The 27459-nt window shown below is 41.5% G+C and overlaps 2 protein-coding genes across 5 annotated transcripts in view; both read left to right on the top strand.

Moving 5' to 3' along the window:
- Positions 1–110: 110 nt before the first annotated feature.
- Positions 111–8754, top strand: LOC130077855 (tumor protein p53-inducible nuclear protein 2). 4 transcript variants are annotated; one of them, XM_056243242.1, is made up of 4 exons: positions 111–405; positions 2863–3204; positions 5420–5849; positions 7587–8754. In XM_056243242.1, the coding sequence occupies exons 2-4, from the start codon at positions 3081–3083 to the stop codon at positions 7849–7851; spliced, it is 819 nt and encodes a 272-aa protein (XP_056099217.1). In that variant the 5' UTR covers positions 111–405; positions 2863–3080; the 3' UTR covers positions 7852–8754. The 4 variants fall into 4 exon arrangements, with proteins under 4 accessions (XP_056099217.1, XP_056099206.1, XP_056099195.1 ...); XM_056243231.1 differs by having other exon boundaries at positions 113–396; positions 7584–8754; XM_056243220.1 differs by having other exon boundaries at positions 113–405; positions 7584–8754.
- A 5694-nt stretch (positions 8755–14448) lies between these two features.
- The window catches only part of LOC130077846 (glutathione hydrolase 7), a 30620-nt gene continuing 17609 nt past the window's right edge, over positions 14449–27459 (top strand). The window contains exons 1-7 of the mRNA XM_056243207.1: positions 14449–14645; positions 15715–15941; positions 16616–16767; positions 18409–18523; positions 18683–18750; positions 21746–21819; positions 22774–22967. Coding sequence (XP_056099182.1) covers positions 14456–14645; positions 15715–15941; positions 16616–16767; positions 18409–18523; positions 18683–18750; positions 21746–21819; positions 22774–22967 — 1020 coding nt within the window. The 5' untranslated portion in view covers positions 14449–14455. The remainder of the gene's footprint in view (positions 14646–15714; positions 15942–16615; positions 16768–18408; positions 18524–18682; positions 18751–21745; positions 21820–22773; positions 22968–27459) is intronic.

Here is a 27459-nt window from a genome sequence, read left to right as displayed (position 1 = left end):
CACCCACCGTTCCTCACAGCTCTAGATCTGGTGTAAATCTGTGATTGGTCCAGCGCCCGGGGTGGGCGGAGTCAGGGCCGTTGCTACGAGCGCCGTGACGTCACCATCAGCTGTTTTGTACGCTCTGTATTCTGATCTGCGGATCAGCTGGGCGAAGCAATAACATCCCAAACCATATCTGCCGAAAAACACACACAGCTTGCAGATACTGCGGCTCAAACGTCGTGTAACGCAGAACTTACACGTCGATTTCTTCTAAGAAGAAAGACTTTTTTCATATTTTTCTTGTGAATTTACTACCTCATATAAAAAGTATACCTAAAGCTATGCTTTAAGATTTTTTTGTGTTTTTTTTATTGTGTGGTCGTCGCGTTTACAACTTGAATAATTTTGCAGGTAAGACAGGTAAGACGCTCAATATACATATCTCCTTCTGTCTTTTTAAAGCGAGATCTGTTTTGCAGCAGAATTGAGTCGGTCTGTTAAAACTGCTCTAGATCTGACCTGCTTTGAACGCCAGCGATGACACAACAGCTGTCCAGAAACCATAGATTGCCCATAAACGGATCTGTTTGAACAGTATTTTTATTCTGTTTTCCGTTATTACGCGCGCGCTCTCATTTCTATCATACATCATCGTCACTGTTTTGCTCTCGTCATAGATCGCAGCCGTTGACCGAAGCCAGTTTTCTCGACGTTTTTCTGATTTCTTTTCTCACAGAATCCGTCTTAAAAAATAACATTAATGCCAAAATTGTGTTTTCAAGTCGACGTTGAATGCCAATGGATGTAACTTTTGGCATTTTGCGTAAGGGACAAACCTGTATATTTAGCAACATTGCCCGTTTATCGACCGTCGGTTTTTGATTAAACCAGCTGTATTATTGAATAGAGTGTGATTTTTCGGGTTTATATATACGTTACAGTCTGGTTATTTGAGTGATTTGAGAGCGCTGGTAATACCCTTGATCCGAGCTGTCATTGCTTTGACCCTTTGCGCTCAGCCTCTCTCTCTCTCTCTCTCTCTCTCTCTCTCTCTCTCTCTCTCTCTCTCTCTCTCTTTCAAGCTGCATGTCAGACGTACGCTAAAACCTTTTTTATTATTAATCAACGCATTATGTTTGATGTACACATTAAATTTGTCCTAAAAGACGAAAAAAATACTATTTTTATACCTTGTTGTATACCTTGTATACCCTGCTTTTTTTCTTGTTTCTATCAAAACGAACCTGCTTCTCTTCTGTTGTTGCGGCCTCTGTCCGCTAGTCTGAAGAGGGCGGGGTCTGTTGCGTCTATGGCGTCAGCATCATCAGTCATCTGAAGCCCCGCCCACTGACTCACTGATTGACACTGCCTGCCTGTAGGGGAGCCATTGGGACTGAAATTAAAATGAATACAGTTCAGTCACAGTGAATTAAAAATAAGATTATATGGTTATGACATTGGAATAAACTGTTTATCTATTTAATTATTTAACACAAGAACATTATAAGAATGGATATAAACTCATCATCACCTCAAAGATAACTTCTAATGTGCATAAATGAACATTAGATAAGCTTGTAAATGTATGAATAGTTGATGTGATTTTAAATCTCTCTCTAATGGTTTTAAATTCTATTCATTTTAATTTAGCTGATTAATGAGTCATATGGTATGTAAACAGATGTTGATGAACAGACAGGCAGAGAATTGTGCAAATAATATTATGATAATATTCTGGCCTGCAAACTGTCAAGAACAGGTACTGTTCATATTTCATCTTCACATTCCGGTCATATTGAAAAGTTCTGGTCAAACATTTTAATCCAAAATTGGAGAAAAAAAGATGACTTTTAATTTTGCATAAAGAATGCAGCGTATAGGACGATTATGATTTTTTACAATTATGAAAATTACAGTGTTTGTATTTTTTATAAAAAAATATCGCTATGTAATTAATTTATAGATTATTTATACTTTATTCATAGATCACATTATCGCATTAAACAGTTGCATAATATAAATACTCGTAGTGCCACCAAGTTTGACGTTAAACAGATTGTTAAATGTTATTTCTATGAAATGTTACTCCAAAAACAGGGTTTTTGTGGGTCTAAAAAGTGCCTTAAAAAGTCTTAATTCGCTCTTACACAAATTGAGGCCTCAAAGGTCATAAATCAGAGACCATCTGAAATTCATAAAGTCATGGCATTAAAGGTTGCATACGTTGCAACAAAATCTTCCTTAGTAATGTTGTCCTGTTTTCCAAACATCTAAACATCTTTAAATCTCAAAATACATTTACTTGAGATGCAAATGAACTCTTGAAAAATTCAACAAGAACAAATGAATCTATCAATGAATTATGTAAACTTCCCTTTGAATTATTTTTTTTCCTGATCCCATTGGCAGATATTTGTTATTCGTTTAATCATAAACTTAATTTTGATCAATTTCACAGAAAACAAGACTTCATATTTTATGGATCTCCAGTAAATGCATCTTTGATTTAAGAATCTTTAGACATTTGCACTGGAGGACAAGACAAATATACAGAGGGAGAACATCATTTTTGTGCAGTGTGTTTAGAGAAGACAGTAAAATATATTTCCATTCTAGTGGTTGGGAGCAGAGTGATTCAAGCTACTTCTTTGTTAAATGAATTAAAACGGATATCTGAAAGTTGTATTTTCAAACTCTTGACTCTATTGATGTATTGTGTTCCCTTCAATTATTCCTTACGTTTTCTTTACTTGATGTGTACTTAAAAAAGGTCTTTAAAAAGTCTTAAATTTACCTTCATAAACCCTGAAAAATATTTCATGATATGGTTTTCTTGACTATCCCTCCTGTTCTTTTTTCTGTCTTTGTCAAATGTAGATCTTTGCACCACAACAACCAAGTGAGACCTTATATTGCACTGCGCCTTCTCTGAGACTACAAAAAAAGGCCAATACGTCTGTGATCGACCAGCCATCCGTCACATCACTGAAAAAAAAAAAAAACAGTCACTATAGTTAATAAAACAAAACAAAAATTTCTAAGGCAGCTATCCCTCAGGAAACACAAACCTGTGACCTTTGACCTCCGAGGCAGCCATGTTCCAGCGGCTCAGCAGTCTGATCTTTGGGAGCGAGGAAGAAGGTACTCCAGAACTAAAGGGACCAAAGCCCTGTGTGACTGAGGCTGATGAAGAGGGATGGCTCCTGGTCAATCTGCCCGGTGAGTGTCCTACACAAACAACGAAAAACACTGTCTTTAATGGGACCTAAATTTATTAAGGTAGCTTCAGAGTATGTTGGGGTAACAAGGCAAAATGCTATTGTATATTGGGGGATTAATCTATATGAATTCGGAAAACGTTGGCTTGGTTCCAAAACCTAGTGAACTGCCTCAGTATTTACTGTCTATATAGGCGATTATCTTCGAAGACATCATTATCATAACCACCATGGAACACTTTTTCACACAAAACGCTCAAGAATTGTCAATAGCGTTTGACATTAGCATGTTGCTAAGCTAAAGACGTGAACATACTTTACTTGAGTATCTTAACATAAATACTTCTAGCTACATGAGCTCAATTTTGTGTGTCGAGTTCCGGATTGTGCCAGACACCCCCCTTCCCACCCCGGAACTTGCTTTTTACCGGGAATCCCCTTCTCCCTCACCCCAAGGAACTCACTTTTTACCCCCCCGGACCGTGATTTTTACTGGGGAGCCCCTCACCACAAGGAAGTTGCTTTTTATCCTCCGAAACCTGATTTGATTTTTACTGGGGAGCCCCTCCCCCCTGGGGAGCCCTTCCCCAAAGGAACTCACTTTTTACCCCTCCCAACGTGATTTTTACTGTGGAGCCCATCCCCGCCTCACCCCAAGGAACTCACTTTTATCCTCCGAAACTTGATTTGATTTTTACTGGGCAGCCCTTCCCCAAAGGAATTCACTTTTTACCCCTCCCAACGTGATTTTTAGCCCCCACACGGACGTGATTTGTACTGGGGAGCCCCTCACCACAAGGAAGTTGCTTTTTATCCTCCGAAACTTGATTTGATTTTTACTGGGGAGCCCCTCCCCCAAAGGAACCCACTTTTTACCCTCCGGAATGTGATTTTTACTGGGGATCCCCTCCCCGCTTCACCCCAAGGAACTCACTTTTTACCCTCCGGAACGTGATTTTTACTGGGGATCCCCTCCCCGCTTCACCCCAAGGAACTCGCTTTTTAGCCCCTGAACATGATTTTTACTGGGGATCCCCTCCCCGCTTCACCCCAAGGAACTCGTTTTTCAACCCCTGAACATGATTTTTACTGGGGATCCCCTCCCCGCTTCACCCCAAGGAACTCACTTTTTACCCTCCGGAACGTGATTTTTACTGGGGATCCCCTCCCCGCTTCACCCCAAGGAACTCGTTTTTCAACCCCCGAACATGATTTTTACTGGGAATCCCCTTTCCGCTTCACCCCAAGGAACTCGCTTTTCAACCCCCGAACATAATTTTTACTGGGGATCCCCTCCCCACTTCACCCTAAGGAACTCGCTTTTTAGCCCCCAGAACGCAATGGAGCTATTTTTGGCCGTGATGGGCGGGTTTGGTTTTCTTACGCAAACCTGGCAACCCTGTTTGTGTTGTTTAATTGCCATTCACAAATCCTCTCCTGCTTCACAGGATAGTAAAGTGCTTATAGAATGTGCACTCTAGAATCTCGCCGAAAGAAGTAGGTGTCACTAGAGGCGAGAAAGGTGGTGACGATTCTCCCCCCACCCCATGGAATGCAATTTCAATCGAGGGGAACACCACCCCCAAACCTGCCCCCGCCCCGGAACGTGATTTTAACAGAGGGGAACAATATATGTACATAAAAGCGAATAATATTAAATATCGCAAAGTTGAGCCACTCAAAATCACTGCAAGAGAAATTCCTTCACCACGACAGCCCTACATGTTTATAACTACCTGAATAATAATGGTCTGGTTTAATAAACAGTCATTCAAAGATAACTTTATCGCCCCCTTGAGCTCTGAGGTTTGTCACGCCCACAAAACATAAGTATGGTGAAGTGTGAAATTTCTTTGCCAATTTCCCCAATTTGCCATTATTCCCAATATTCCAACCCCAAGTATCGCCATAAGTTGAGACAGTGTTGAGGCTAGGCTTTAGAACAAAGTCATTGAGATTTTATAAAGTAGTACATGGGGATTAGAGAATAGCAATATTTTAAAAGGGTTATAAGAAACTAATGACAGTATTCCTATTCTCTATGTTTTTCTGTTGTTTCTGTATCCCTTCTCTTTTCTCCATATTTGAATGAATTCCTTTTACTGGTATGTGTGCTCATGGTACTGGCATCCCCCATTCGCATGGCTTCAACCAAACCTTTCACATTCTGGAAATACACCCTGTTCTGTCTTCTATCTCTTCCTACTTCACTTAAGGCGAGGATGGGCCAGAGGCAGCATCAGTAGCACGCCCCTGTCCCCGCAGTGAATGTCATGCATCTCAGATATGTGGCCCCTCTCCTCATACCTGCAAAAAACGTAGGACTAGAGCAGGCAGGAGAGAGGCAGCACATCCTTCCTCCCCTTCCATCTGCTCTCCTCCTGATCCCGCCTCCTTCTCTCACCTTGAGTCAGTAGAAGTGAATGTGTTGTTAAGCGAGCGGGGCTCGAGCTCCTGTAGTGACTGCAGCATGGATGAGAGCTGGTTTGTCACCCCTCCCCCCTGTTTTACTGCAGAGGGAGCCACGGCGGAGGCTAGTCCCATGGAGGACCTCCTCATCGAGCACCCCAGCATGTCCGTGTATGTCTCGGCTGGACCTCTCCCTCCGATGGAAGAGAGCACCACCAGCCTGGCCGGCAGTGTTAGGTAAATTTCACTTCCACAGTTAGCGAAGTTTTACACATGCAACATGCAAGTTTTACACATGCAACATTTACATTTATGCATTATTGGTTTTCAAACCTGTCCCCCAGCACTGCATATTTTGTATGTCTCCCTTATCAGACACCTAATTCAGTTCTTGCAGTCTGTACTAATAAGCTGATGAGTTAAATCAGGTGTGTTAGATGAGGCATAAGTGCTTGGGGGCCTCCAGGACAGGTTAACATACTCTTTTATCTGACTTACAATAGAGCATAGGTCTCTAACCCTGCCCATGGAGATCTACCGCCTCAGCTTCAGGGTTCAGCTCCAACCCCAGTAAAACACACCTGAACCAGCTAATCAAGGTGTTCAGGGTTAGCTGAAAATTACAGGCCAGGTGTTTTGGATCTGAAGTCTGTAGGTAGGTAGCTTTTTAGGAGTAGGGTTGGAGACCCCTGCTATAGAGGAATATCAGCAATTCGTCACAGAGCCGACAATGTTTGTAGTAAATAAATTCCAGGTTTATTAGAAAGCTAGATTAGAAAACAAACTACAGCAGAGGAGAAATGCACAGAAAATTAAAACAAGAGGTAACCAGGTGCAACGCAACACGTTTCCAGCATAAAGTAATTCTGTTAACTGAAAGCAACAAATTATGTTTTATTAACAAACTTCGGGAGATGCACGTTCAGATAATTAACACGGGTGGAGAGCACTCAGCAATCAATGAGAAGAGGTGTATATAGATTCAGCAGTCTCACCTCAATCCATTGACAGTTTTGCAACATCCGGGCCTCCACCACCCCTTCTCCACTCTTCTAGTCCTAACCATTTAGGGGGGTAGGGCCGAACCCAGAGTACTCCCTCCCCCTTAAATGGTTCTGTCCTGCAGAGTTGAGCTCCAACCCTGATAAAAACTTGCCTGCCTGTAGCCTTCTATTAATCCCGAAGACCTTGATCATCTGGTTCAGATGTGCTTGATTAGGGTTGGAGCTCACTCTGCAGAGCTCCAGGATCGAAGTGGCCCATCCCTGGTTTAGCTCCCTACCTAATCAGACCTGAACCAGATAATCAAGGTCTTCAGGATTACCAAAAAAGCTACTGACAGGTTAATTTGATCGGAGCTAAACTCTGCAGGACAGTGAATCTCAATGGCCAGAATTGCACAGCCCTGGCCTACTTATTCTACAAGAAATTTGCGTATTATAATTCCACCTGCTGGATGATTTTTTTTTTTTACAAAATTTGGTACACCGCCTCTTAAAAATGCCCTACACTTATATTCTTACTATCATAAAGATCAGACATTTCTAATTGGAAATATTGGCTCCTGAAATTTGATTGGCTGTTGATAGCCATTTTTGCTCATCTGCAACCAAATGTATTTAACAACTGTATAAGATTAATATTGTAGGATATGTTAGCACTTACACCAGGGGTGTCTAATCCTGTCCTGCAGACTTTAGCTCCAATCCTAATTTAACACACCTGAACCAGCTAATCGAGATCTTCAGGATCACTAGAAACTTACAGGCAGGTGTGTTGGGGCAAGTTGGAGCGAGTTGGAGCTACAGGAGCAGGACTGGACACCCCTGACTTACATCAAATAAAAATCATGCTGAATATCAAAAACTGGAAGGCCGCTGTCTTTAATTCTGATTTCCATCTTACTACTTTTCACGTTCCAGTTTCACACCATTATTTCCATTCTCACTCAAATGTTTCCCATTCTTCCAGCAGGATGTCTGAATCAGCAGTGCCCGCTGTGACCAGGAGCAGCATGACCACACGGGTGACCCGAGGAGCGGCCGCACAGGCAGGTGCCCTAGCTAAAGTCACCCAGGTCTCCAGGGTCCAGAGGGCCAAGGCCCGCACTGAGCGTCGGCACCTGGCACGCAATCGCATACAGCGCCAAAACCTTGTGCGTGAACAGGTCCAACGGCGCACAACCCACACCCGCAACTCCTTCCTGCACCAACCGTGCCAGCGCAACATCTGCCACTGAGGCATCAAAGTTTACATCGAGGGCATTATTACACATAGACACCCCAAGAAACCCATACCTACCAATGAATCCCCCTCCTTCTCAAATGTCCTCTAAAGTCCTCCTATTGCTTTCACTCGTTTTACGTCCATAATGTTATTCAGTTTCATATTAATCAGGTTTGTCCTTGAACACAAGCCAGTTTATCTTTATCCTCTTCTCACTCGTATCTGGCAGGCAGGCCACCACAAAGCACAATTACTCTAAGATGATCCGTATATTTGCTTAAATGCCATGTACCTCCTGTGTGTCCTTGTAACACCTAAATCTGTTTCCCAAGTTGGAGAAAAAGTTTTTCAATCTGGGAGTATAGCAGAAAAGGAGACATGTAAACTCTGTACAACATCCCTCTAAATGTATAACACTGACACTTCAGGTACATCAGCGCTGTTTGTTGAAATATAATGAGGTTCCTTTTTCACATTTGTTTTTAGTTAGCAGGAAAAAAAGAGCCAAACATTGAACGCATTTACCCTAAAGCCCTGGGTATACTTCACTTTCTGTGTTACGCTCTGAGCCTTTCAAAGTGTACTCTTTGGTCGTGAGCATGGAAAGGTGCGTTCGGCGCATGCGCACTATCTAGTGGACTTTTGTATTCAAGCGCTTAAATCACTCACACACGTGCCGTTGTACGTGCACCGTCCACCATCAGGGAACGCGTACAGCCAACGTATACTTTGGGCTTAAGATTTCCAGAAGAGAATTGTACCTAGTAATGTAATTTAGTAAAGTCCTACAGCAACGAAAGAGTCACTTGAAAACAACAAGAATGAAAAGTATGTAGATAAAAGTGTGAACAAGAATTAAACAGATAAAAGCAGTTGAGAGTTTAGAGAGCAAGACAAATATAGTGGAATATGTTTGCTAAGAGGTCATTTCAAAGTAGATGTTGCTGCCTGATTTTCAACATTATGGTGCTAAATCTCAAAAGTAATTCAACTCCCAAACAATTTAATTTCATTGCTTGCTATTATATGACATCTGTTAGGGAACAAATTTCATAGGTGTGCTCCTGCAAAGGCAGAACCCTTCCTAGAGAAGTCAGTTACAGGGAAAACAAATTGGTGGAGAAAGCAGGCAGCGTCAATTCTATACATACTCTGCATGGTAAGGAATACCCCAGTGTATTTAAAAATAGATATTTTCACCCAATATGTATGTGTACCATGCATTTGTGTTTATTAGTGTTGCCTTGGATTAGCTAAGCAACATGCTAACTTTACTGAAATGGAGTCTCTTGAGGCAGCTTCTTAAGTAATCTAGCTCCCTAGATTTTGTAACCGAGCCTGTTGTTAAACTGAGGGTGGGCCCATCTTGGACGGGACCGATACTATGCCAACAACACTAGATTAATTATTATTTTTCAGTGATCTTTTAGGGATATAGCTGTTTGGCATTTTCCTAAAATGTGTTGTGAAGCTGAATTATAGCTCCCTGTCAACATCTGATCTAATAGGGAAAGATTGCGGGAGTATCGGGGCAGTGTGCAATGTCTTTACAGGTCACATGATCAACATATAGAACCGAGCAGAGGTTGCCATAGGCTATAGATATAATCGTGTATAGAATGTGCAGGAGAGTATAGATTATGACTGTTTATTTTGCTTTGTGGAGGATTATTGATGGGTGACTCTTACAAAAAAAAAAAAGTCAAGAATCTTAAAATGACCTCAAAATGAAAAGGAAAACAAAGAATAAGTAATTAAATAAATAATTTTCAGTGTAGCAAAAAAAGGCTCGAAAGTTCCCTTGTCCCGCACGTAACGCTTGTGTGAGAAATCACTGTGACCACAGAAACAAAGACCGAAATCTTATGACCATTTCTCTGTTACTCAATTCATCCGTTTTCAGACGATGTCATTATTTGCATTTCATCATGCCTCTTAAATTGATTTATATGATTGTGATTTACATCTTCAATGCACTCTGATGTTTGCCTGTCAGAGGTTGTTGGGTCAGCGTCTCTCTTGTGACGGACTCGGCGCACATGCAATCACACTAACTATCCTAAAATGTCAGCACATTTACAGGAAATGCGTCCACCACATTGTGATCTATCTTATGTGTGTATTCAGCAATGAATAGACTAACAATGGTGCTGAAAGTATATAATTATATGACTGTTTGTAAATTTTTTGAGACTTTGAGAAGTTTGCACTGTCATACGTTTTATGGAGAATCATGGTATTTAGCGGTATGTTTTCGTTTGCGTTGGTGAATGAGATGCCATTCCAACATGCATGAGTTGGGGAAAAAAGCTATACCTTAAGAGGTGAACAATTAGTTGCATTCAAATGTATATAATTGCAATCTATTTACAGTTCAGTGTTTGCGTTTCGAAACATCACCTTCCTGTTTTCATGGTATCGTTTAATCGTATGTTGCTCCAAAAACTTGAGTACACTTCCGTCTGCTGGGTATTTTACATAAACAAACCAACATTTGCCATGTTGTCGATACCACTGTTGTTACATTATTTGATTTTACATGCAATGTTCTTTATTTCTCCTGTCATTTAATCATTTTAAGAATTATTCTTGTAGTCTTTCCTATCACCTGCCAAAATCTGTAAATCTATTATTGTAGTTAGCTATCTCTTAACAAAATAATGTAAGTATAATGTAAATCTATATGCTTTTATTTCTTTGTTTTCATTTGAAATGGACTGATTTTTCATCATATTGACTCTACAGAGAGAGCAGTACGAATGTCAGTGGTGCATCTAGAAAAATCCAATGCCCTAGCCTTACAAGGGTCCTTAACATCGTCCACTCGAAGGTCGCCTTCTCTTCGCATTGTTTCTATGTATTAGATGAAGTGGACAAGGCAATATCGCGTAATGAACATAAAATCAGTGATCTCTGCCCTCTGAAGAGATCCACCTCTGTTGTTCACCGTCACAGCCGGGCACTGTATACTCCGTGTTATTTCTCTCTCTCTCTCTCTGTGTGTGTGTGTGTGTGTGTGTGTTCAATATGATTAATTTAATCTGTGGGACTATAGAATGATGTCCGTTAGGCCTCATGAGAGGCTGGTGGAAGCGAGTATAGTTATTGTGATTTAAGGGAGGATTGACTGAAAACATGAAATGAGAAAAAAAACGACAAAAATAAAATATGCTTGTATTTTTCCTCATATTGTTATTTAGAAGAGATGTTCACCTTAGTAACAAAGTACAAAAATAGAGTAGGCCTATTATAAAGATTGGTGTCTATGATATCTATGGTGATTGTGCCTTTCACTATTCTGCATGGTTTTCATGATGTGCCGACTGTTTCATCCATACGACATGGGCATCAGAGACCTATGCAAAATACTATGATGGGTTTCCAGCATCCGTTCAGAAATGCAGGTACCAGACAATAACAATAAACACTCAGGATGCAACTGCAATCTGGACTCATTATTCACCTTTGTGCTTATTTCTTCATCTTCATCCACTTGACTTGAAAATAGCTAATGACAACTGTCATAAATCTAACTGTGATACAATAGAACAAAAAATAAAAGCCTCTCTCTCTATAAATGTTTTTAAAAAATCAACAAATAAGATAAAACCTCACAAAAAGTTTCTTATGGAGACATTTCAAAGAATACCACAATACTACCATGGTATAGTAGCCTACAAGTTTGTTTGCGTTGTCTGCTACACATAAAAATAAGGGTTAGCTACAGTGTAAACTTAATTATCACACCCACATTGTTCATTATTCGGAAAAACCTCAGTGTGTTTGACATACATGTGTTACAAACACACACACACACCCCTTCTCCTGGTTGATTGATGAACCTGTTCTGCAGGATCAGCGTCTCTTCATAAGGTGTGACGCATGCGCAGTGTGTGATTCATTTAAAGAAATAATTGCACTTGTTCACCAGGACTAATATGTGAGAAAGGAGCGGAACCGCACGTTTCACCTGTAAGTATGGAAAGGCTGCATTTAAAACATTATTGCTATTAATAATGGCTAATATAGGCTACGTCAGACGGGCGTCTTTGGCCGTTTTAAACATGCCAAGACCTTTGTGTTGTGTTTTGTCTTGGTATTTTGAACGCGTGAAACGCGCACACCTGCGTCTTTAACATCGCGTTAACATGTCAGCTGATCCTTCAGGTTTTCTGCTCCGTATCCGTGTGAAAACAGCGAGTGTGTGAATAAATCAGGTGTATGTTTACAAGACGCAGCTCTGACCTCCGAGTCACGGATGGGAAATAATAATACACATGGATGGAAATTAGTCGATGTCGCGTTGAACGCGCGCGCTCCGGTTTGTCGTGTGTTTTGACGGATGAACCCGAACGCAGATGTATTTCACTCGACACTGGTTATTCTGTGATCTGTTCGGATGTGATCTGTAACACAACAGTGATATTGTGACGGGGAACTGATTCATCCAGGAAGCGCCAGCTCTTCATACGCGCATCTTATCTCTGCTATCTGGTATGACGGAGTGTTTTATTATAGCCTAGAGAGAGACTATCCATGACAAATTGTTTCTTTCTGGATATCGGGCGATGCTGTGTAGATATTAGCTAAACGAGCATCGTCAGCCAGGCCCTCATTACTTCGACATATGGAGGCCTGTGATCATGTCATTCTAGAAGTGTTGAATTGTGATTTTTTTTTTTTAATCAGTTTTTCAAGATAATGCTTGTTCAACACCTTGTTAAATACATTTGCAAGGTTACAAGGGAGGGAAATTTTAGCTCTTGGAAAACGTAAATTTTTACAATAACTGTGCATTCAATACTTATTAATTGAGATGCGAATGTCCTCTTACAGGCCTGTGTGAAGAATTTGGTCAAAATTATTAAAGAATAATATCCTAAACTGGACCAATATATTTTTCTTGTAGTGTAACAATACCTTTTTCAGATAAAATTATTAAATTGTGGAAATTAAAAAAAAAAAAAAAAATCTTTTATAGGAAGTTACCAAGCTGAAATGGTAGCCTACCAAATAGTTAGAATGACCCGTTAGAGGTTTGTGCTAAATCACTGTGAATGCAATGGTCATTATAGTTATAATAAAAGGGACGGTTTACAAAATGCATTTAAAAACGTATATATTTTTTTTTAAATCAACATAGTGAAATTAGCTCTTAGTTTATTTGAACTTTGTGACATTTAATGAGACATTTTTTTTTATGTAGTCTATCTGTAAGTTGTCATATAAAATGCATACCTGATATTGATAAAAGGAGAAGCAATGTGTAAAATAGTTTTAGGCGAAGAGTTGCGTGTCAGATACCCATAATTATGGATAAACATGCAGTCAAACTAAGGCAAATAGGTCGACATGAGGCCGAAAAAATCCTGTTTATCCCGGATGAATCACTAGAGCTTTTTTTTTTTTACATTTATTTGTGTAGTTTTAATAAACAGGTAAGTAATGCTAAAGTTTTAGTTCACCCAAAAATGACAATTATCCCATAATTTATTCACCCTCAAGCCATCCTGTATATGACTTTCTTCTTTCAGCCAAACACAACCTGAGTTATATTACACAAACGCATGGCTTTGCTCCAGAAGGCCTTTATTAACCCCCTGGAGTCGTGTGGAATACTGTTATGATGGATGGATGTGCTTTTATGGGCTTCAAAACTCCATTCACTCCCATTGTAAAGCTCGGAAGAGTCATTTTCAAGGTCTTTTTTTTTTTTTTTTTTTTTTCTCAGTCACTTCAGATCAGAATTGAATTGAAATTCTCAAAACTAACTGTTTAATCTTCACATCATCGTGTCACTTGTGCACATCAAAAAAAGTTGCAAATGCTTTAGTACATCCATGCAAATGATTATGTACAATTCTCTGCTGTATCAATTGCTTATGTCATGTTGATCAAAATGTAATATAATGGGTCTCTGTTGAATAGTCTCACCCCCCACAACATTTAGGCATTAGTTCACAGCCTTTAAGTCTTTATGCAAAATGGTTGAACAAGTTGTCATAATATGTCAAGCATATTTTTTTGTGAACATTTTTTTTTTCAAAATCTGTGTTCACAAAACTGTAATATAACTCTGATTGTGTTTGGCTGAAAGAACAATGTCATATACACCTAGCAAGGCTCTTTTGAAGGTGAGTAAATTATGGTATAATTTTCATTTTTGGGTGAACTAACCCTTTGTTTCAAAATCCATCGATTCTGAAATAATTTCAACTACTATTTCAACTGTAAAGCGGCTCTTTAAAAGAGGAAACAATAACGTCATTATTTAGTTCAGTTTAATAACAGTGTTAATGTTCATCAATTATGAAACAAATTCAATTCAGCTATAAAGCAGCTCTACAGAAAGCAAAAGCATTAATAAATCACAAGATGGTATTATTGATGTATTTGATGTTGTAGAATGAAATGTGAAAATATCTTGAGCTTGTGTTCACCACAGACCTTATTCCAGACATTTGATTTAAAACCCCCAAAAAAAGGTTCAAAATAAGTCAATGACTTCAGGGCGCTGGAATCGTAAGTGCTCAGATGCTAAATCGTTCTGGGTTTTGGCCTGGGAAAGTGAGTTTCCAGCGTGCTGAAGGCAGACGGTCTGTGGTTTCAGAAGAAGCATGTACGCTCCGGCAGCCGAGACGGGAGTGACCGTGGTAGAGAAGGATCCGGCTCTGACCAGTGCGTACTCCCCTGTGGACTACATGAGCATCACCAGCTTCCCCAGACTCCCGGAAGATGATGCCTCCGCCGACAACGCCTTCAAATCGCGCAAAGACGACGATAACTTCCTCAGTGAGCAGGACACGGGTGAGTGAATGCGTCTGATGCGGTCACCCGTAACCTGAAGTGTCACCCAGTGTCTCCCTGGGAAGGCCTCCTTCCCTTTTCCTCTGTACAGAGAAAACATTGTCAAAATAATTCCAGTTCGCATGGACACGTGGAAGCGAATAATACAATTATACATTTTTAAGGCCAGGCAGGAGGTTTGTTGAGGTCAATTTGTAAAGAAAGACTACATGGCTGCGCACACATTCAAACGCGCATATAGACTAATACACATGTGCACGCCGTCAGCGTTTTCACAGATTTGCGTTTTTGTAGTTCACGCAAAGATGATAACGTTTTTAAAAAATGTCAACGCTTGCACCTTGGAACCTATTTCAAGGTTTGCGTTCTCGATCCGCCAGGCACTGTCGTGCAGATGGACAGGCCGGAGCGCATTAAAGGTTCTCTGTTAGAACGGTGTCGTGTTAAGTTAAAGCAACACTAAGTAAGATGTTTTACCACCGTTTCAGTGGTTCATTAAGTCGTAACAGGGTGAAAGGCACTTCTGGATTCGCTTTGCACTCCTTTATCTGCTATAACCACGCTATGTAAGAATGCCAGATCGGGTCGAGTTTCTGTAGTTCTAATGAGACATAAGAAAACTACAAATTTGACTTGCTTTACGTCAAGCGTTACAATAGTCATTATTTTGTTGTTATTTTTGATATTATTATCTAGCTTGTCTGTGGACATCGTTCATTCCAAAGCCGGCGCTGGATAAAGGGCGAGCGTGCGTGCGACAGTCGGCTGCGCTAGGCTAAATTATTTACGACAGCGGTAATGGACAATTCCACTCCCAACCTGTAGGGCGACCGCAGAGGAAAAGCTACTTGGTGTTGCTTTAACAACTAATGATCTTTGCAACGGAAGTGAATCAATCAAAACTAACTTTAGCTGGACAATAACTTTATTCTAGAGCTGCTGTAAAGCCCAAACAATCTCTGTTACTGTAATCTCCTGTTATCACTGTAAAGCCGCTTTGAAACAAATCTACATTGTTAAAAGCGCTGTGTAAATGAAGGTGCCTTGCCTCGACTGCTGTCTCTCATAGAGCCGGATCTGTTCCTGAACTCGGCCCGGCTGCAGCGGCTGCCCTCCTCCGCCTCGGACCTGGCCCGGCACGACATCTCTCCCCTGAGAGAGACCACCAGAGACCCGCTGGCGCAGGAGTGCGCGTGCACACGGGACGGCCTGACCGTCATCATCACTGCCTGCCTGACCTTCGCCACCGGGGTCACCGTGGCCCTCATCATGCAGATCTACTTCGGGGACCCACAGGTGCGCTCACACACTGCCACACACAGCCTTCCTGGAAAGGCATCCCAACTCGGGAACCGGTGGCCAATGATACAAAGCACTGATTTAAAACAAACCAGAGTTGTATACGTATTTAAATTGTAATAAATGATTGGTTTAATGATTTGTATCTGTATGCTGCCAGGGTTAGAAGTATCCTTAAATTAGGTGTTTAGTAAGGGTTTAGTCTTTTTATTTTTTTATGTTAATGAAGGCAAGCAGGGTTGGTAGTTTTTTCAGCGCATTAATCAAAGGTAAGAGTTGGTAGTTGGTGGGGTTAGTTTTTTTTTTTAAAGTGCTAATCAAAGGTAAACGGTTGGGAGTTGGTAGGGTTAGTTATTTTTTAGTTTTAGTTTTAACCAAAGGTAAACGGGGTCAGTAGTTGTTAAGATCTGTAGTTTTTTCTTATTTTAAACCAAAGAAAAACAAGTTTGGCAGTTTTTTGTTAGTGTTAGCCAAAGGTAAACAGAGTTAGTACGGTAGTTGGTGGGCTTGGTAGTTTTCAGTGAATGATGCGTCAAATTGATTTGCTCATTGAGAAAAGGTGTGCTATTACTGTTTTGTCCAATCAAACGTTTACTTTTTTGGCTGGTGGAGGATAAATTCCAGCTTCTATTCCAATAAAGCCTCCGCCCCTGTGTGACCGCTTCCCTCAGGTGTACAGTCAGGCCGCGGTGGTGTCTGATGTGGCCCGCTGCACGTCTCTCGGCTTCGACGTCCTGGGCAAACACGGGTCCAGCGTGGACGCTGCCATCGCCGCCTCCCTCTGCCTGGGCATCATCCACCCCCACGCCTCGGGCATCGGCGGGTACGAGCTTTGTGCTTAAAGGGATAGTTCACTTTGAAATACATTTTTGGTATGTTTTAGCTTACCTCAAGGGCATCCAAGATGTAGGTGTCTTTGTTTCCGCAGTAGTTTCAATTTTTGATATTTTTAGGTCAAACCGTTCTTGTCTGTCAGTCATATAATGCAGGTCTATGGTCACCACCTCAAAGAGCATGCACAGAGAAGTCCAAATTAAACATGATTTAATGACTCGTAAATGTAAGTACACATTGATGGCCTAAGACACGAAACGAGCGGTTTGTGTGAGAAAACGAACAGTATTTATATCGTTTACCTCTTGTAAACACAGCCACGTCCAAGTGATCTGAGGGCGCCGGCGCGGGCGCGGGCGCTTCGGTCTGTGCGTTACAAGGTGTAAAAACGATATAAATACTGTTCGTTTTCTCACACAAACCGCTCGTTTCGTGTCTTAGGCCATCAATGAGTGCTTACATTTACGAGTCATTAAATCATGTTTAATTTGGACTTCTCTGTGCATGCTCTTTGAGGTGGTGACCATAGACCTGCATTATATGACTGACAGACAAGAACGGTTTGACCTAAAAATATCAAAAATTGAAACTACTGCGGAAACAAAGACTCCTACATCTTGGATGCCCTTGAGGTAAGCTAAAACATACCAAAAATGTATTTCAAAGTGAACTATCCTTTTAAGTACTGGCTTTAATAATAAGTTTATTTTATATAGCGCCTTTCACAAACCCAAGGTCGCTTTACATAGTGGACAGGCAATGAAACACAACAGCAAACAACCAAAACAAAACAACAAAGACAAGTTCTCTGTGTGAAGCAATGAGTTTGTTGTGGAGAAATGATCAATGATCTTCTGCTTTCTAATAAATGATCTTCTGCTTTCTTTATCTAAACTTTAAAGGGTTGGTTTACCCCAAAATGATAATTGGTTAATAGAAGCTCAAAACGTCTAACATATGAAGCAATCGTGTCTCTTCAGAAGTCCTGGATTAAACTAATCCATATGAATGGAGCAGTTTTACAATGCCTTTATGAACTTTTTCAAGTGTAAAATTTTGGTGTAACTTCATTTGTGTTTCGAAGATGGACAAAAGTCTTATGGGTTTGGAACGACATGAGCGTGAGTAAATGATGACAGATTTTCCACTTTTGGGTGAACTATCCCTTTTAAGATTACGAGCTTAAGAAAAGTAGAAACCGGGTTCCCACTGTCAGGGAATTGTATTTTGCACTGGAAAGGTAATAGAAATGAGCAAAATCTTAAGAAGTTTCTGAGGAATTTTCCTTTTTGCTCTCCGTTGTAAAATATTTTGCATATCTCTTACTCTGTAATGTTTGTCTAAAGTAGAACTTGCTGAGAAATCAATGAGAAACTGAGTGCAATGTCTCCTTGATTATAATTGTTTAAATATTATTTCAAAAGTCTAGCCAGAAATCTCTGTTAAAGGATTTTTAAAAAAGAAATCCCCCTGCAGTAAATCAGAAATAACTGGGAAATTCAATTCGTCCTAAGATCCCCGGAGGCTTAAAGAGAGCTCTGCGAGGAGGCATGTGTGCAGGGATGGAGAAACTGATTTTGTGGGTGATTCATCAACAACAGTGAGTGACTCTATCATGCTTTCTTCTCAGCGGTGGCGTGATGCTCATCCATGACATCCGGAATAACGAGAGCCGGGTCATTGACTTCCGTGAGATGGCACCCTCTGGTATTCACGAGGACATGATGATAAATGTTCATCAAAGGGTAAAGCTTTATTTTGATCTGCTTTCATCTTGGCTTAATGTGCGTCATATGATGATGTTAAAAATCCGAAGCAAATCAATAAGTGCAAGTGTTTTCACAAACACAGTCTCTGCAGTGTGCTGTTCTGCAGGCGCTGATGTGTCTCTCTGTGTCTGTTAGTCGGGTCTGACCGTGGCTGTCCCAGGCATGATCAGTGGACTGCACCAGGCTCATCAGCTGTATGGAAGGTATAGCAATTCCTCTTTTCACCTTCTGCCTGAAATGCTCTGTAGATCTCTTTAAAGCCCATCCTTCCAAAAAGCCCAGTCTACTCTGCTCTGATTGGTCAGATGACCCAGTCTGCTGTGATTGGTCTACTCTGCTCTGATTGGTCAGATGACCCAGTCTGCTGTGATTGGTCTACTCTGCTCTGATTGGTCAGATGGCCCAGTCTGCTGTGATTGGTCTACTCTGCTCTGATTGGTCAGATGACCCAGTCTGCTGTGATTGGTCTACTCTGCTCTGATTGGTCAGATGGCCCAGTCTGTTGTGATTGGTCTACTCTGCTCTGATTGGTCAGATGGCCCAGTCTGCTGTGATTGGTCTACTCTGCTCTGATTGGTCAGGTGGCCCAGTCTGCTGTGATTGGGCCACCCGACCAATGAGAGAAGAGTAGACCAATAACAACAGACTGGGCCAACTGACCAATCACAACAGACTGGGCCACCCGACCAATGAGAGAAGAGTAGACCAGTCTGTTGTGATTGGTCAGATGGCCCAGTCTGTTGTTATTGGTCTACTCTGCTCTGATTGGTCAGATGGCCCAGTCTGCTGTGATTGGTCTACTCTGCTCTGATTGGTCAGATGACCCAGTCTGCTGTGATTGGTCTACTCTGCTCTGATTGGTCAGATGGCCCAGTCTGTTGTGATTGGTCTACTCTGCTCTCATTGGTCAGATGGCCCAGTCTGTTGTGATTGGTCTACTCTGCTCTGATTGGTCAGATGGCCCAGTCTGCTGTGATTGGTCTACTCTGCTCTGATTGGTCAGATGACCCAGTCTGCTGTGATTGGTCTACTCTGCTCTCATTGGTCAGATGGCCCAGTCTGTTGTGATTGGTCTACTCTGCTCTGATTGGTCAGATGGCCCAGTCTGCTGTGATTGGTCTACTCTGCTCTGATTGGTCAGATGGCCCAGTCTGCTGTGATTGGTCTACTCTGCTCTGATTGGTCAGATGACCCAGTCTGTTGTGATTGGTCTACTTTGCTCTGATTGGTCAGATGGCCCAGTCTGTTGTGATTGGTCTACTCTGCTCTGATTGGTCAGATGGCCCAGTCTGCTGTGATTGGTCTACTCTGCTCTGATTGGTCAGATGGTCCAGTCTGTTGTGGTTGGTCTACTCTGCTCTGATTGGTCAGATGGCTCAGTCTGTTGTGATTGGTCTACTCTGCTCTGATTGGTCAGGTGGCCCAGTCTGTTGTGGTTGGTCTACTCTGCTCTGATTGGTCAGATGGCTCAGTCTGTTGTGATTGGTCTACTCTGCTCTGATTGGTCAGATGGCCCAGTCTGCTGTGATTGGTCTACTCTGCTCTGATTGGTCAGATGGTCCAGTCTGTTGTGGTTGGTCTACTCTGCTCTGATTGGTCAGATGGCTCAGTCTGTTGTGATTGGTCTACTCTGCTCTGATTGGTCAGGTGGCCCAGTCTGCTGTGATTGGTCTACTCTTCTCTCATTGGTCGGGTGGCCCAGTCTGTTGTGATTGGTCAGATGGCCCAGTCTGTTGTTATTGGTCTACTCTGCTCTGATTGGTCAGATGGCCCAGTCTGCTGTGATTGGTCTACTCTGCTCTGATTGGTCAGATGGCCCAGTCTGTTGTGATTGGTCTACTCTGCTCTGATTGGTCAGATGGCCCAGTCTGTTGTGATTGGTCTACTCTGCTCTGATTGGTCAGATGGCCCAGTCTGTTGTGATTGGTCTACTCTGCTCTGATTGGTCAGATGGCCCAGTCTGTTGTGATTGGTCTACTCTGCTCTGATTGGTCAGATGGCCCAGTCTGCTGTGATTGGTCTACTCTGCTCTGATTGGTCAGATGGCCCAGTCTGTTGTGATTGGTCTACTCTGCTCTGATTGGTCAGATGGCCCAGTCTGTTGTGATTGGTCTACTCTGCTCTGATTGGTCAGATGGCCCAGTCTGCTGTGATTGGTCTACTCTGCTCTGATTGGTCAGATGGCCCAGTCTGCTGTGATTGGTCTACTCTGCTCTGATTGGTCAATTGCCCAGACTGTCATGCATATTCTGTCATAACTTCTTAAAATGAAATATATATGTGCATTATACAGCGATATGTCTGATCATGAATGTGATAACAGGATGGAGTATTTATATAAACAGTACTTTGTTGTCATGGGTTTATAGTTAAAAAAAAGTCCCCCCAACTCCATTTGTCTGAATAATGGGTGTGTTGTAGGTCTGTGTTTTATTGGTTATTTTCATTTGTTTTGCCATGTCTGTGTAATTCATTTGAGGCAGCAGACTGAAACTACACGTCATCCTTCTCATTATTATATCAGTCATTAGGCTGGTATTTTAATGGTCATAATTTTTGATAATAAACCATAAGTACAAAGGGGCGGGTATTATGGAGATGTGTTACATGGTGACGCAGCTACGTCACAGAAATAATGGCAGAACTACAAACGGGTGTTTCAGGCTGGTGTTTTCTGTTATAAATCCAGTCCAATGTGGAGTTAGGAAATCACATGATTTGGGAATGTCACTCTGGGCTGAAAGATTTCCACACGCATATTTAGCAACAAGTTCATGTTGCTCACACAGATTCGCTGTGTTGACCAACAGAAAGCTGCTTTGTTTGCAAGTGTCTTCTGTGAGAGCTGTGCCTCATACATCGCTACACTATTGACAGTAGACAATGGACCCTTTTTGCCCGTGACTGCATGTTTTAAAGGAACAGAATTAAAAAGGTATAACTATTCTTAAAGAAGAAAATTAGATTGCTAACTTGTATGACTTGTCTAGGCATTTTATGCCACTGGAAATAAGACTTCTACTTGTGGTTTTGGGATATTGTGGACAATTTTAAGGTCCTATAGATCCTACTGTGCACCCACTTGAAGTAGTAGACGTCTTACTGAGTAATAGAGAATCATTTTTCATATTTGTATCAATTGTCACTTTAAATGATGGAAAAACAGCTTGACCGTGGTGCGTGTTCGCCCTTCTCTAGACTGTCGTGGAAAGACGTCATCACTTCGGCTGCAGACGTGGCGAGGGATGGATTCAACGTTACGCACGAGCTGGGTGAGCACGCGACACACACACGTGACACACACACGTGACACGCATGCCTGAAGTCTACTACAGGACAGGTCTATAGGGTTTTTACGGTACAAAAATTACAGTAGTCGGTACCAATACCAGTAAAATGTTGCGGTTCTCTGTGCTAATTTCGATACCAGAGCAAAAACTGTTGAATAATGTACTTTTTTTTTATTCCCATTTTGTCCTATCCGATGGTTATTACTGTCATTCATCGCAGTTTCTGACTCAGTCACACATTTAAATACGGCTGTCGATCCAGAAACTTCGCAGTGTACTAAGCAGCTTGAAAAACTAAAGTTGTATTCAGATTGTAAATGGGTAATAACCGGCAAGCAAGAGAAGACTTGAGGCTGTCAATCTCTAAAACACAAGCTCACTGAATTCTACACTCCTGCAGAAACTCACGTTATAATAAAAAAAGCTGTCTTGATTGTAAAATGCATCTCGTATTTACATGGTGTTGTTTACACTTCGTTGGTAGGCTTATAATGAAAGGATTTGTGAGTGTGCGGCTCCCGTTGAACAAAACACCTTGTGCGTTTTCAGAGTTGAGTGGATTCTGACTAACTTACTGACTATCACCTCTGATTGGCCAGTGCGTTCATGTGCTCAACAGATGTGTTTGTGATTGTGTTTTTACAAGCGCTGAGCATTGTAGCCACTGTAAATAGAAACTTATGTGGCTTAGAAAGCACTCAAACAAGCGCTCGTCAACTTTTTTTTTTTTTTTTTTTTTTTTTTTTTTTGTTGCTTGGCCTCGTTACTAGCAGTACATTTGACAACCATAGTATGCAGGCTTGAAAAGTAAGTGGCTTCGAGATGTCAGCCGAAAAGAAATTCGGAAGAATGTGTAGCAAGAAAAGTAAACGTGTCAGTTTAGTTTTTATGCTGAATTTGAAGCAGGTTGGTGTAACTTCCTTCATCTTTCCCCAGCTGATGCGTTGTCTAAAGTGAAGGAGCAGAATGTGTCGGACGCTTTCAGAGATCTGTTCCTGCCTAGCGGTCAGGCTCCACTCGCGGGACTCCTCGCTAAACGTCTGGATCTAGCGGCCATTTTGGACAAGATTGCAGCCAATGGAATCTCAGAGTTCTACAGTGGGAATCTGACTCAGGAAATGACATCAGTGGTACGTCTCTAATGTTATTTTAGTATTATTTATATGTAAGGGTTAATGCCCTTCGAGGTGTCCATTGTCAGGTATTCATGGGCGACGGCGAGGCGCGCGACGGACGGTTGCCTCCGCCGAAGTCCATTATTACCTAGACAATGGAGATCTCGAAGGGCATTAACCCGCTTATACCATGGTCACTTGCCAAATAACACCTTTTTAAAACATTAGTTTATATTTTAATTAGTTTTACAATCGAAATCTAAAGTTTTTACAAACCATAACTTGGTTTCCCTGGTTACGCCTGACGGTTTTAGTCCGCTCAGCTCGTAGAGCCCTTCAGTTTAGCTAACTTACGAGCCAGAAAGCTAACGTATTTTATGTCAAATTCTCCAAAAAGGTTAAAAGTAATAACGAAGTCGCTCATTGTTGTATTAGTAGGCTATGTATAACCATAGATATCATATAATAAAGGCTGGATGTCTTACGGCGGAGTCACTTCCGGCATCACCGTTCGGCCATCTGGTCACAGGCAGGCTCTGATGTAAGATGAGTGATCAGCATGAACACAAATCCTCTTATCTCGCTGAAATCTTGACGGATTTACAAACGGTTTGGTTTCTTACAAACCTTATTAACATGGCTATAATTCTGAATGCTTGAACATATACACTCACCGGCCACTTTATTAGGTACACCTGTCCAACTGCTCGTTAACACTTAATTTCTAAGCAGCCAATCACATGGCGGCAACTCAGTGCATTTAGGCATGTAGACATGGTCAAGACAATCTCCTGCAGTTCAAACCGAGCATCAGTATGGGGAAGAAAGGTGATTTGAGTGACTTTGAACGTGGCATGATTGTTGGTGCCAGAAGGGCTGGTCTGAGTATTTCAGAAACTGCTAATCTACTGGGATTTTCACGCACAACCATCTCTAGGGTTTACAGAGAATGGTCCGAAAAAGAAAAAACATCCAGTGAGCGGCAGTTCTGTGGGCGGAAATGCCTTGTTGATGCCAGAGGTCAGAGGAGAATGGCCAGACTGGTTCGAGCTGATAGAAGGGCAACAGTGACTGAAATAACCACTCGTTACAACCGAGGTATGCAGCAAAGCATTTGTGAAGCCACAACACGCACAACCTTGAGGCGGATGGGCTACAACAGCAGAAGACTCCACCGGGTACCACTCATCTCCACTACAAATAGGAAAAAGAGGCTACAATTTGCAAGAGCTCACCAAAATTGAACAGTTGAAGACTGGAAAAATGTTGCCTGGTCTGATGAGTCTCGATTTCTGTTGAGACATTCAGATGTTAGAGTCAGAATTTGGCGTAAACAGAATGAGAACATGGAACCATCATGCCTTGTTACCACTGTGCAGGCTGGTGGTGGTGGTGTAATGGTGTGGGGGATGTTTTCCTGGCACACTTTAGGCCCCTTAGTGCCAATTGGGCATCGTTTAAATGCCACGGCCTACCTGAGCATTGTTTCTGACCATGTCCATCCCTTTATGGCCACCATGTACCCATCCTCTGATGGCTACTTCCACCATGTCACAAAGCTCTAATCATTTCAAATTGGTTTCTTGAACATGACAATGAGTTCACTGTACTAAAATGGCCCCCACAGTCACCAGATCTCAACCCAATAGAGCAGTGGTTTTCAAACCCTGGGTCGCGACCCTCGGGTGGGTCGCGAGAATTAAAAAATGGGTCGCCAGTGATTTAAAAAAAAAATTCCGTTTTCTAATTAAATTAATATTAATAATAATAGCTTTGAAACAACGAAACAAACTGAATGCTTCTCCTGACATGCGTGTTGCCCTCTCGTCCTGCGAACCGGCTTGGGACCAGATTATGCAGAATAAGCAGGCCCTTCTCATTAATATACACAAAACACGCACTCGTTCGCTCCACCCGCAACACACACACGTTCGCTCCATCGGCAACAACACACTAACACTCGTCGTTCCTTCCTAGGGCTGTCAAAATTAGGCTACTCAAAAATTACGTTCTAAAAAATCCCTCTTAAAAAACACATAGGCTATATTCGAACTATTCGAACATCTGGTTGTGCATTTTGTCAATGACGCGCATTACGTCAATAACAGGTCAAATTAATACAAAGAGACATAACTACTTGTTTAGGTAGTTTATTTAAGTTTAAACATATTTGACAACGTATTACCTACACAAAAACAAGTAGCCTAAATCAACTAATGGCCAAGACCGCAGACCTCACTCTCGCTAGGCACTCTTTCTCTCTCTCTCTCCCTCACCTCACGCTCTCTGCCCATAACGGTTTAAATGAACAACAACAACGATAAACAAATGTTGAGTGCTGATCAAGAGTTTTGTGCAAGCAATGTAAGGCCGCGACTCTTGTCCCAAATATAGCAGGCTTCATTCAGTGATTGAAACAAATATTATTAACATTAATTGAAGTTTTAAAGAACCGACATTGAACGCCCCGAGCGAGCTGTGCTGTGGTAAACATGGAACTTTTCCTTGACATGAAACGGTAAATAATCAAACCAGTGAAGCCTGCGATGCATGGAACTGCTGTATCTAACCTACCTTATTCATGCAATAAATAAGAATAAGAAATAAAAAACTTTCAGCTGTGCCAGTGCGACTCTTGTGACCTGTCCCTGATCCCTCAGCGCCCACTCGCAAAGCAGACAGCCGCGCCTCTGATACCGCGGGCGTGTTTTTCCACATTCAAATATTAATTTTCACATTCGAAATTCTGTTTTTTAAAACTATTCGATATAGGCCTATTCGAATTTAGAATATTCGTTGACAGCCCTATTCTCATTTGAATTATAAATAAGTTTGCTTTTAAATTGTGTGTGATTTTGGTTGGGTGACAGTTAAGTTTGACAAGAGTTTACAGTTTGACAAAACCACAATGTTGTGTTTTAACAATGTTGTGTCGAGTGTACACAAGTATAAATAAACACTTTGCAGTTTGAATGATGTCCTGTATGAACGACGGAGTAGCCTATATTTTTTGTTCCCAGTGCCGCGCCTCACACACACACACACACACAAACACACACACACAAACACACACACACACACAAACACACACACACAAACACACGCACACACACACACACACACACACACACACACACACACACACACACACACACACACACACACACACACACACACACAATACACCATTCCAGGCTTGACATCGCAGCCTGTTCATTATAGCCGAAATAAAAATATGACAATAAAATAGTCAACCTAATATAAAAATCACACTGCTCTGTTTAAATAGTCAATTCGTACCATTCAGCGTAAGCACCGCTCAACTGTGATGTTTCCAAGCACATTTTTGCGCATGTGAAAAGGATGATTTTTTTTTACTGTCGATATTGCAACGTGAGTGAAGTTGCTACAACGCCTATAATAAAGAATAGTTTACCATCAAATACATCGCGAATGTTAAAATATTTTGATTCTAATGAGAGAGTTAGGCTACGTGAGCATAATGCCCCTTTTACTTTCCCTTTAAATTATTTCGTTTTGGCTTGTTTAGTTGTTATTTTTTTATTCTTGTTCTGTATATAATTAATATTACATTTAAAGAGTTTGTTGTGGAATATGTTTTGTGTATTTGTACTTTTTAAGCATTCAGCAAATGATAAGCTATTTATTGGTTAAAAGTCCTGTATGTAGGCCTATAGCTTGATCAAATTATTTCAGAATCGACTTTGCGTTGCAATCACGTCAAGGATCAGCAAGTGCACGTGCATCATCAAAAGTAAAGTGGTTAAAAAAAGTGCTTAAAGAAAGGTTAAAGAAAAAAATTCTGCGCACAAGCCTATGGGTCGCCTAAAAAAAAAAAAAAAAAAAAAAGGGTCCCTCTTGAAAAAGTTTGAAAACCACTGCAATAGAGCATCTTTGGGATGTGGTGGAACGGGAGATTCGCATCATGGATGTGCAGCCGACAAATCTGCGGCAACTGTGTGATGCCATCATGTCAATATGGACCAAACTCCCTGAGGAATGCTTCCAGCACCTTGTTGAATCTATGCCACGAAGAATTGAGGCAGTTCTGAAGGCAAAAGGGGGTCCAACCCGTTACTAGCATGGGGTACCTAATAAAGTGGCCGGTGAGTGTATGTGTTGAACATTGGTGACCTTGAATGTGCTCTTATTATGACTGTTGACTAAGGGGGTGTGAGTCTAAGGGGTGTGGTTCGTTCATAATGTTTTTCAGGTGTTCCAATTTAATAAAATGACTGCATGCTCCTGTGTGAGTGTGCACGACAGTCAAACGAAACCCGATGGCTCCGTGAGTTTATTCCTCCGTCATGTTTTAGCCGGTTTTCTACCCTTTATGTTATGATGGCGAACTCAACAGGTTATGGGCCCAGGAAGGAGTTTGGAAGCCGGTGGAACCGTTTATGTTTTGACGGGGATGAGAAAAAGTATGAACTGTGGGAAACTAAGTTTCTTGCGCACCTGCGTCTGCTCAGTTTGAAGAGCACCA

The sequence above is a fragment of the Rhinichthys klamathensis genome, unplaced genomic scaffold (genome assembly GCF_029890125.1).
Source record: "Rhinichthys klamathensis goyatoka isolate OS25496 unplaced genomic scaffold, OSU_Roscu_1.1 h1tg000025l_1, whole genome shotgun sequence".
Lineage (NCBI taxonomy): Eukaryota > Metazoa > Chordata > Actinopteri > Cypriniformes > Leuciscidae > Rhinichthys > Rhinichthys klamathensis.
This window is presented reverse-complemented; position numbering and strand designations above follow the sequence as displayed.

Bases quoted from the DNA above. Each gene is read 5' to 3' on its own strand.
- LOC130077855 (XM_056243231.1), top strand. From the start codon at position 3,081: ATGTTCCAGCGGCTCAGCAGTCTGATCTTTGGGAGCGAGGAAGAAGGT. The intron at 3,205-5,419 runs GTGAGTGTCCTA...ACTTCACTTAAG, and splicing joins GCTCCTGGTCAATCTGCCCG to GCGAGGATGGGCCAGAGGCA. The intron at 5,850-7,583 runs GTAAATTTCACT...CCATTCTTCCAG, and splicing joins AGCCTGGCCGGCAGTGTTAG to CAGGATGTCTGAATCAGCAG.